This window comes from Danio aesculapii, chromosome 25 (genome assembly GCF_903798145.1).
Source record: "Danio aesculapii chromosome 25, fDanAes4.1, whole genome shotgun sequence".
In the NCBI taxonomy this organism is placed as follows: Eukaryota; Metazoa; Chordata; class Actinopteri; order Cypriniformes; family Danionidae; genus Danio; species Danio aesculapii.
In genome coordinates this window covers 4,515,555-4,527,721 of record NC_079459.1, presented here as the reverse complement: position 1 = coordinate 4,527,721, position 12,167 = coordinate 4,515,555, and the positions used below count along the sequence as shown (strand labels likewise).

Genomic DNA, 12,167 nt, shown 5'->3' with positions numbered 1-12,167 from the left:
ACTGCCCTTAATATTGTCATTTTAATATTTGTGTGTAATTACTGATGTTATAGTAACAATAAAACTGTTATTATTTCATAAAAAGTGTGTGAATATGATACTAATATAATGTGTGTCATAATATATTAAATGCTAATGTTGCTATAAACATTTTGAAACAACATTATCAATGAATTAACAGCCGGTCACTTGCTTTCTTCAGGATGATGTCGATATATCCAGCGATGAGTTGTGAGATCTGCTCTCCTTCTGTTGTCTGGACTGAGTAATAACTCTCCTGATACTCGCCGAAATCCTGCACAACACACACACACACCAGAAATGAGCAGCGCACATCTCAAGGCTGTCGTTCTGTACAGTATGGATGCCGTTTTCTATTTTCGCCATCAGAAAGTCATCAAAACTGTCCTTGGAGCAGAAGCGCTGAACATGAGACGTCAGACTGAAGAGCACATCACACAGCAAGGTTAAAACACTCATGAGCGAAAGAGCTTCATCAAGAAAGACTATTATTACCTCACAAGTACCACAACAGTGTTTTACAATCACATTAGCTGTTATTAGTTATAAAGCTCGATATGAATGCTTAAAAAAGATGTTATGTATAGCCGTGTTCAATGGGACAGCACATTCAAAGGCAGCAAAGTTTAATATTTTTCAGATTTTCCCCATTCATGCTTCAAATCTTCCAAAGGATAATATGTAATTTATATATAGAGATTAATATATATATATATATATATATATATATATATATATATATATATATATATATATATATATATATATATATATATATATATAATATTGTGTATTTTGCATTTAAAATGTATTTTATTTTTAAAAAGTTAATATAAGGTTGCATATATCTCTTTGTATGTTGTGGTGCTGTATTTATATCACAGTAATCTGCTAGTGTTAGCTTTGCTTTGGCTTTTTTCGAGGTTAATTATTGTGATCCCCTGGTTGCAACAGAGGAATACTGGGAAATCTCTGTAGACTGATGGCATTTCATGCCGTTCAGCCTTATAATCTTAAAATCTGAGCAAAAACACCTGTTTTGTCATTATTTTAGACATTACGCTAGAGAATCATTCAAATACTAGCTCTAGGGTGACGTTTGTGAAGTAGCAACAGTTTCTGCTGTTCTGACATCAGCTGCAGATGCGAATGAATTGTGGAAGAAAGTAGTTCCTCATACAAAAGGATCTTTAGACTGAGTTTGATTTTCTTTTTTATATACATGATTATGCCATCGAACTGTTGTAAAAATGCAATATCACATTTGTAGCAGTGCAATATGGCTGTATATCACCACTGGTGGGACACTAAGGCTCTCGGCCTGCGACCTCAAGCAAACGCACACCTCCCACCAGTGCCGATAAACAGCCATATCACACTACTACTCATGTAATATTGCTCATATACACATATATTCATTTTATTGTCATTTTTCTGTTTTACTGTTTACTGTTGAAGTCAGAATTATTAGCCCCCTTGTATATTTTTTCCCCAATTTCTCTTTAACGGAGAGATTTTTTTTGTCAACACATTTCTAAACATAATAGTTTTAATAACTCATTTACAATAATTGATTTATTTTATCTTTGGCATGATGACAGCCAGGGGCGGACTGGCCATAGGGAGCCTTAGCATAGGAAATCTGGCCTGCCACCATGAATCTGGCCTGCCACCATGAGTCTGGCCTGCCGCGCAACCCCCTCCCGCCGCGCAACACCACCCCCCAACAGTAACTTTGGCCCGGTTGAAAATTCTTTCCCAGTCCGACCCTGATGACAGCACATCATATTTGACTAGATATTTTTCATAACACTTCTATACAGCTTAAAATTACATTTAAAGGCTTAACTGGGTAAATTAGGTTAACTAGGCAGGTTAGGGTAATTAGGCAAGTTATTGTATAATGATGGTTTGTTCTGTAGATTATCGAAAAAAATTAGCTTAAAGGGGCTAATAATTTTAAGCTTAAAATGTTTTTAAAAAAATTAAAAACTGCTTTTATTCTAGCCGAAATAAAACAAACTTTCCACAGAAGAAAAAATATTATCAGACATACTGTGAATTTTTTTTGCTCTGTTAAACATAATTTAACATGGGAAAATTTAAAAAAAGCAAAAAAAAAAATCAAAGGGGGGCTACTAATTAATTATTTGGGGCTTACTAATTAAATAAGTAATTATTTGATCTCTTTTTTTTTAAACTATCAACCCTGCTTGAAATGCCAAAATTAAATGGTACAACTGTCTACTTTGTTACCAAGAATTTAAATAGTCAGCGATTGATTAGTTAGTACTCAATACTTTTAAAAACTAATAAACTAATAAAGTCTCTATTGTCATAAATCTGAGTAAAGTCTTGTGATGCCAAATAAAACAATCAAAATCATCCATTATCAAAACTTTGAATAGCAATAAATGTTTGTTTGCAGATACTATAACAATGTCTATTTACATTTAAAGCTGCCAATTTATCATATAACAGTTAATATTGTACAATATTTGTGATGCTGTAATTAAGCTTGGTATGCTTGTTATTTCAATTATCCAATCATTTATTTATTTATTTATAGAAATGTTGGTAATTCACAAGTTTTGTCATATATTAAAAAAAAATCCTCAATTGTTTGTTATAAATTTAATATTAAGTTAATATTTCCATATTAAGCATACAAACTAGTGCTGTCAAATGTATCGAGTTCGGTACCAATCGGTACTGAAATTTAAAAACGTCCATTTCCCACTAACATTTGAGCGCTGTTGAGCACATTCTTAAATACTGTTGATTGGTCATTGTGATCAACAGAAATGACTGTGATTGGCTGTGAAGGTCTTCGGTTCACCATTCTTTAAGCCATTATTTAAAAACGTTCTCAAATATTAGCAGGAAATGAATTTTTTTTTTTAAATTCAGTACCGATTGGTACCGAATTCAATACTTCTGACAGCAATTATACACACTAAATACTAGTGTTGTCACAATACTGGAATTCGCTACCAATCGATACTGAAATTTTGTGAGTGTGACATGTGAGTGCTGTTGAGTACGTTTTTAAACAGCGCTGATTTGCCGCTGTGTTCACATGCTCAACAGAAATGACTGTGATTGGCCATGAAGGTCATCAGTTCACCAAACACACCACTGTTTGCTGAGTGTAACTACAGATAAAGGGACACTGGAGCGTTTTAGAGCTGCGAAGATCAGCTGGTCTTTTATAAGCTGACATTCGAGCGATCCGCTGATAAATCGTGGCTTTAAAATGCTCCAGTGTCCCTGTATATGTGGTTGACAGCTATTGTTGAGCACAACATTTTGTTGAGCACGCGAACACAATTGGAAATCAGCAGTGTTTAGGAACGTGCTCAACAGTGCTCAAATATTAGCGGGAAATGGATGTTTTTTTAAAAATTTGTACCGATTAGTATTGAATTCCAGTATCATGACAACACTACTAAATACTTATTGCTAGTTTTCATGCGTCGTCCCACTATTAGGGACACCAAATATAAAAACAGATGTGCTATAACACTGTCACCAATGACTGAACTGCTGAGGGATTTCTAAAAGATTAGAGGTAAGAATTGGAGCTCAGACAGGTACATGACGGTTTGAAATGACTTTAAAACAGCTGCGGGTGCAGAATATGGATCGCACGTGCCCAATATTGACAATTTTAGATCATATCTGGGTTCTGTTCTGTTTAAATGTGATCCACATATTCGTAGCTTGAAACGGATGGAAATATGAGTGGCCTGTGCTGCGTTTGTATGGAGATCCCAGTGTAGCTGCCATTACGACCTATTATTTTTACTGTATGTACTATACATCGTACATGTAACTAAACACACATACTAAACATACAGTGAATGTGAAGTTAAATGAGAAGTCAAACATGGCGAATGCTGTACTGTACCAGTGTGAAGCTCTTGGGTGAAGCGGCCCATCTCTTGACTGTGGTGAGGGGCCACTCCTGCACCACCTCTTTGGTTTTCTCATCCACCCTCATCACCGACTCTTTGGTAATACCCAGCAGACGCGGCACCAACTTATTCTTGCTTTTCATCTTCTCCTGTTGAGGAAAAACACATGGAGTTGTGTATTGTGTGGCAAGGACTCAAGTATAAAATGGGCTGCTGATGGATGACTTCATTTCCGCATTGATATTTCTACAAAATCTGGATGCCTCATAAGGGTTTTTGAAAGAGGTGTCATCCTGTTTGTTGATTTTTATGAAAAGTACTTGGGTCAAAGCAAGGCTTAATTTGTGAATTACGAGGTCTTAATAGATATCCTCGGTTAAACTCACTGCTAAACCTTATTCCCATCCAGGTCATGGCACCAATTTGACTCCTTCCAGATCTACTTGCTCCACTTCAAACCAGCATCTTTGGTTTGGGAGGCATGTTAACAAAGATATTAAAGAATGTAGCCTCTTGCATAAGTTGCTAATGCTTCTCCGGAGACCAGGGGAGTGAGTTTTACTTGCACAACTCTTACTAGCTCCAAAACGTTAATAAAGTACAGGTCACAACACAATGCAACTCTTCTGGTTCTACACTCGCCACTGTAAATAGGCATCTCATCTCTACTGTGCCTCTTGTGACCATTGCAGGAAGTTTCCTCACACAGCTCTTATTAGCTGGTCTCAGTTAAACTCAACCCTAAACCTTAGTCCAATCCAGGTCACCGCAACAATTTAACCCCTTTCAGATCTACTCGATCCTCTTTAAACCAGCATACCTGGTTTGCCAGTCATGCTAACAAAGACACTAAAGACCGTAGCATCTTGCATAAGTTGCTACTCATATAGGTCTTATCAACAGGTCTTACTTAAACTCATCCCTAAACCTTACACCCATCCGGGTCACGGCACCAATTTAAACCCTTCTAAATCTTTTTATACCACTTCAAACCAGCATCCCTGGCTTGGGATGCATGTTAACAAAGATACTACAGACTTGTATAAGTTGCTAATGCTTCTTTGTTGCTAAACCAGAGGAGTGATTTTTACTTGCACTAATCCACTAGCTTCAATACCTTAATAAAGTACAGGTCAAAACACCAACACAACCCCTCTGGTTCTACTCTTTCCACTATGAACAGTCATCTCTGGCACACCACCCTAACATAAACACTAAAGGAACCAGTCTTTAGCATCAGCTGCTAATGTGCCTCTTAAGGCCATGGCAGTCAACTTCACTTACATAGTTCTTATCAGCTGGTCTCAGTTTAACTCACCCCTAAACCTTACTCCCTTCTAGGTCACGGCACCAATTTGACCCTTTCCAGAGCTACTCATTACTCTTAAAACCAGCATCCTTAGTTTGGGAGGCATTCTAACAAAGATACTAAAGAATGTAGCCTCTTGCATAAGTTGCTAATGCTTCTCTTGAGGCCTGGGGAGTGTTTTTTACTTGCACAACTCTTACTAGCTCCTAAACCTTAATAAAGTACAGGACACAACGCCAACGCAACCCCTCTGGTTCTACTCTCCCCACTTCGAAGAACTCCCCACTAAAGGAACCAGACTGTAACATCAGATTCTACTGTGCCTCTTGAGACCATGGCAGTGAAGTTTACTCGCATAGCTCTTATTAGCTGCTCTCAGTTAAACTCAACCCTAAACCTTACTCCCAGCTGGGTCACAGCACCAACTGAACCCCTTTCACATCTATTCGCTCCTCTTCAAACCAGCATACCTGGTTTGGGAGTCATGCTAACAAAGATAATAATGACTGTAGCCTCTTGCGTAAGGTGCTACTGATATAGTTCTAATCAGGTGGTCTCAGTAAAACTCACCTGTAAATCTTACCCCCATCTGGGTTACGACACCAATTTAACACCTTCCAGATTTACACGCTCCTCTTCAAACTAGCATACCTGGTTTGCCAGTCATGCTAACAAAAATACTCAAGACTGTAGCCTCTTGCATAAATTGCTACTCGCATAGATCGTATCAACTGGTCTCAGTTAAACTCTTAAACCCTTAAACTTTACTCCTATCTGGGTCAAGGCACTAATTTAACCCCTTCTCAATCTTTTTTACAACACTTAAAACTAGCATCCTTGGCTTGGGAGGCATGCTAACAAGGATACTACAGACTGTGGGCTCTTGCATAAGTTGCTAATGCTCCTTTGTTGTTAGGCAAGCGGAATGATTTTTCCTTGCACAACTCTTACTATCTTACGTACTATCTTACTTACTCTTCAAAGATTTAATAAAGTGCAGGTCACAACACCAATGCAACCCCTCTGGTTCTACTCTCATGGGTCATTACTCCAATCCGGGTCATGGCACCAATTTAACCCCTTCCTACTCACACTACTTCAAACCGAAAAACTTGGTTTGAGAGGCATGCTAACAAGAACACTAAAAAATGTTGCCTCTTGGATGATCTTCTAGTGCTTGTATTGAGACCAGGGGGTGATGTTCACTTGTACAGATCTTACAAGCTCCTCACCCCCCAAAACCCTAACTACAACACCCAAAACTTAACCTGAGATATTTTTATCCAGGTCACAACACCAAATTAATCCCTCTGTCACTACTCGCCCCACTTTGAAACTGCATCCCTGGCACATGAGTTTTACTCACCTACCTAACACTATCCCCTTTACACTCAATCACTAAACCTCCCATCAACCTGAGCAGCATTTGAACAGGTGTCTCTGGCATAGGTGGCACTTCAACCCACTTGCCCTACTCCCAACTGGGCTCTCTTTCGTGGAAGTCAGGCATGCTGTCAATGAATTTAGTGTTAGTTCTCAAGAAATCTCTTGAGGCCAAGGAAAAGTCTGCTTGCACAGCTCTTTACTATCTGATCTCCGTTACGCATGCACTTCCAAAGGATGAGAACTCAAACTTATTCAACAGCATTATTACTGCTCATATCACTGAGTTTATAAGTGCTGAAAGAGCCTGCAGAGCTGGAAACTTAAAGGAGGTCACTGAGGGTTTGATTTCTGGCTCAAAACAATCGCAACAATCACCAAATAATCTGACCAATAAAATCAGAGCAGGATCTCTGAATGAACCAATATACTGAGGATAGACACGGTTAGAAACAAGCTGATGCCGCTCTTTTTTTTTTACTTGAATGGATGTATACCTAAATAGGTGACTACAAACTGCTATTTAAAAAGCTATAATAGAGGCAGTGAGTGCAGGCGGTCGGTTGTCTCAAACACTGAATACCTCTTGGTTATGTCCTGGTGCCTTCTGTCATTTCCCTTTAGCTCTCACACACAGTCCAAAACAGTTGCCTGTTAATGGCATCCTGCCAGAGGCCTCGGACTGCCACACAAATACAACACTAAACTAAAACAACACTAAATGTTTAAATGGCCTCTTGTGCAGTACGTCTCAGGGCTATTGTTTCCACCCGAGGGTCGAAAATAACAACCTATGATAAGATTTTCTGATATTGTTTAGTCCTTAAGTGACATCACTTTTCAAGGGTGAGGTTTAAGCAGCGTGCATAAATATAGACATTTTGGGAGGTAAACGTTCATTGTTTAATTGTCTGCGGCAGTCAGGAATGGTGCTTTTGCTCATTCAAAGTGGAGCTATCTATTGTTAGGCACTGTTAATTTGAAACTGGGCACTTAGCAACACTCCACTAACAACACGAAACTGATCCCTGAGTGGCGGCTTGTAAATCTTCTTCTGTGTGCAGTACAGATTAAAAAATGCTTAATAGTCTTAAAAACACAAACAGAACCGGACTAAATAAAACCCTTTCTCAAAACCTTGTTTTTATTATTCATCAAACACAAAGTTCTGGATCTAACAATTAATTATAAGACTCTCTGGAATACTTGATTATGGCTGAAAAATGCAGCACTCTGTGATTGAATACAATGTTTTGTTATTTTCTACTTTTTTAATATACACTTAACGGCCACATTATTAGGTACATCTTACTAGTACCCGGTTGGACCGCCTTTTGCTTTCAGAACTGCCTTAATCCTTCATGGCATTGATTCAACAAGGTACTGGAAACATTCCTCAGAGATTTTGCTATGATATGATAGCATCCGGAGTTGCTGTAGATTTGTCGGCTGCGCATCCATGATGCGAATCTCCCGTTCCACCACATCCCAAAAATGCTCTATTGGATTAAAATCTGATGATTGTGGAGGCCATTTGAGTACAGTGAACTCATTGTCATGTTCAAGAAACCAGTCTGAGATGCTTCACGCTTTATGACATGGCGCATTATCCGGCTGGAAGTAGCCATCAGAAGATGGAGACACTGTGGTTATAAAGAGCAACAATGAAGTGCAACAATACTCAGGTAGGCTGTGGTGTTGACACGATGCTCAATTGGTACTAATGGACCCAAAGTGTGCCAAGAAAATATCCCCCACACCATTACACCACCACCAGCAGGCTGAACCGTTGATACAAGGCAGGATGGATCCATACTTTCATGTTGTTGACACCAAATTCTGACCCTACCATCCGAATGTGGCAGCAAAAATCGAGACTCATCAGACCAGGCAACATTTTTCCAATCTTCTATTGTCCAGTTTTGGTGAGCCTGTGTGAATTGTAGCCTCAGTTTCCTGTTCTTATCTGACAGGAGTGGCACCCGGTGTGGTCTTCTGCTGTTGTAGCCCATCCGCCTCAAGGTTGGACGTGTTGTGCGTTCAGAGATGCTCTTCTGCAGACCTCGATTGTAACGAGTGGTTATTTGAGTTACTGTTGCCTTTCTATCAGCTGGAACCAGTCTGGCCATTCTCCTCTGACCTCTGGCATCAAAAAGGCATTTGTGCCCACAGAACTGCCGCTCACTGGATATTTTCTCTTTTTCAGACCATTCTCTGTAAACCCTAGAGATGGTTGTGCGTGAAAATCCCAGTAGATCAGCAGTTTCTGAAATATTCAGACCAGCCCATCTGGCACCAACAACCATGCTAGGTTCAAAGTCACGTAAATCCCCTTTCTTCCCCATTCTGATGCTCGGTTTAAACTATGTCTTTGGACTGTGGGGGAAACCGGAGTACCCAGAGGAAACCCACACCAACACAGGGAGAACATGCAAACTCCACACAGTAATACAAACTGACACAGCATGGACTGGAACCAGCAACCTTCTTGCTGTGAGGTAACCATAGTGCCGCCTATATAAAAACTATAAAATACAAAATAAAAGTCACTTTTGTTAAGAAATAAAAGTGCCGACAGATAGAAACAGCCAGTGACATTATTCTAAATCTGTCTCCGTGTCTTTTTCTGAAAGTGCTAATATATGAATTATTTAGCAGCCTTTCCCAACACCCTTTTTGCTGGATTACTGTACAGTCCAGTCTGCTATTGAGCTGCAGAATTATAATTTAACTCGACTCCCTGATATCACTGAATTGAATGTGATAAGAGAGAAAGAAGACTGTGTAGCACAAAATAATATAAGGACAACAAATCTCAACACACGTTCTGTTGTGTACCATTAACTATCTATAGAAACAAACACATAAAATAATCATTTTACGCACTTTAAGGTGAAAAAAAACACTGTTTTGACTTTCCATAAAGTTTTACTTCTGAATTTAATGCAAAGAAATGCAATTTAATACATCTTTTGTCACATTTTATACTTGTTTTTTTAGATTTAAGATTGTATTCCGTGTATGTCATTTATAATACACATTTTAAAGGCTGTTTATTATAATTTATTAATTATTTTAAATAAAAGAACCATATTTTTTACAAACCTGAACTGATTTTTGTGCTAGAAATGCACACAAATTAGGACATATTTAATGAAAAAATGCCTCATTTACAGATTTAAACATATCTAATACTAAAAATCTAACACAAAAAAAGCTATTTTTATGTACTGTAATCAGTAAATTACGTAATTCTGATGATAACTACTAGTTATCTGTACACCCTATACACTAATTATCTTGCCTTAAAGCAACATTCCACTTTTTGGGGGGAAATAGATTCATTTTTCTACTCCCTTAAGTTAAACAGTTGAGTTTTACAATTTTTTAACCATTCAGATCATCTCTGAGTCTGGCAGGAGCAGTTTTAGCTTAGCTTAGCATAAGTCATTGAATCGGATTAGACCATTAGCATTTCGCTCAAAAAAAAAAAGATAACAGATCATTTTCCAATTTAAAGCTTGACTCTTCTGTAGATATATTGTGTACTAAGACCAACTAAGACCTCAATGACATTACACAGCCCCTGAAAATAGCCCCCAACTAGGTAACAGCACTGCATAAAGTTTCTTATTTAATACGCAAGAAAGCAAGTATAGTTTGTAGCCATATCGGTCTAGAATAAAGAAATCTTTAATTTTCTGTTGGTCTTAGTACATGATGTAACTATAAAAGAGTCAAGCTTTAAATAGAAAACAAAACTGAGTGACATGCTAATGGTCTAATCTGATTCAATGACCTATGCTAAGCTAAGCTAAAAGTGCTCCCGACAAACTCAGAGATTGGCTGAATGGTTAAAAAATGGTAAAACTCAGAAGTTTAACTCTACTGGAGTTTTAAACAGAGCCTCTGTCCCACAAAAAAAAGTGGAGCGTTCATTTGAAACACTGAATGTGGCTCATTCAAAAGTTCTATAAATACTGCATAAAACTCACCTTGACCAGGAAAAAGGAGACTCCGTATGTGCGCAGGGATCTGGCGAGCTTCACGTACTTGACTTTAGCCTCAATCTCCGTCATCTCGCCACAGGTTTTATGATCCTGGCAAGAGATGAAGACATGAATTTGGAATTTTTTTGGAATAAAATAATAATAAAAAAATTTGTATATATTTTTTATTTATTTATTTATTTATAATTTATTATTATTATTATTATTATTATTATTATATAGATTTTTTTTCAAAATTATATATATTTTTGGAAATATATTTATTTATTGAAAGACATGCACATTTTTTAGCCACTATGGGATTTGACCCAACAACCTTTTGTCTAAAGGACAACTTAGTCTGTGGTGGTTTTAATTCCCAGTCTACATAGTTTGGGTCTCTGTTCTCACCCTTACAGCATGATTTTTGATCTAGGAGAGACTTCTGGGAATAAAATGAACAGATCCAGAATATATGTTGCTAACATGATAAACAAACACATTTTGCGTATTTAAAAAAAAGGAATAAATCCCAAACAAATGGCTTGCTGTTGTTGTTGTTGTTGTTGTTGTGAGTTCTAATATACAGTTGAAGTCAGAATTATTAGCCCCCCTTTGAATTTGTTTTTCCTTTTTTAAATATTTCCCAAATTATGTTTAACAGAGCAAGGAAATTTTCACAGTATGTCTGATAATATTTTTTCTTCTGGAGAAAGTCTTATTTGTTTTATTTCGGCTAGAATAAAAGCAGTTTTACATTTTTTAAAAACCATTTAAGGTCAAAATTATTAGCCCCTTTAAGCTATATATATTTTTTGATAGTCTACAGAACAAACCATCGTTATACAATAACTCGCCTAATTCCCCTAACCTGCCTAGTTAACCTAATTAGCCTCGTTAAGCCTTTAAATGTCACTTTCACTTAAGCTGTTTCTTAAGTCTTAAGAAATATCTAGTCAAATATTATTTACTGTCATCATGACAAAGATAAAATAAATCAGTTATTAGAAATGAGTTATTAAAACTATTATGATTAGAAATGTGTTGAAAAAAATCTTAAACAGAAATCTGAGAAAAAAATAAGCAGGGGGTCTAATAATTCTGACTTCAACTGTATGTTAAGCCATAACGTAAAAATTATCATAAAAAAAAAAACAAATTTTAAACAAGAACAATCAATAATATCAAAAACAAAGCTTAGATAGCAGTCAGGATAAGTCAAGCTAATTTAGGCTACCATGTTGTGCATTCGGCTTCAAAATGTATCATATTATAAATAATACTCATATTCTTCATTTCCAATGTCCCCTTCATAAAAACCGATTAACGTAGCATGTCAAAAAAAGTTTTTTTTTAATAGAAACATACGCAAATTAGCACATATTTAAGAAAATGACCTATTACTTAAGGAAATTACCCATTTGCATATTTAATTCGAAAAAGTTGTACTGACCTCTAAATTCATATTCAGAAGACCATGTGTTGGAAATGTTTTTGACCAAATGCATATATCGGCAAATAACACAAGGTTTCTCTTAATAACTATTA

The 12,167-nt window shown here is 37.0% G+C and overlaps 1 protein-coding gene across 1 annotated transcript in view; it reads right to left on the bottom strand.

The window, feature by feature from the left end:
• tln2b (talin 2b) overlaps positions 1–12,167 on the bottom strand; it is a 254,218-nt gene that overhangs the window by 118,742 nt on the left and 123,309 nt on the right. The window contains exons 9-11 of the mRNA XM_056452174.1: positions 10,626–10,730; positions 3,932–4,087; positions 194–295 (exon numbers count right to left, since the gene is read on the bottom strand). Of these exons, the coding sequence (XP_056308149.1) occupies positions 194–295; positions 3,932–4,087; positions 10,626–10,730 (363 nt within the window). The remainder of the gene's footprint in view (positions 1–193; positions 296–3,931; positions 4,088–10,625; positions 10,731–12,167) is intronic.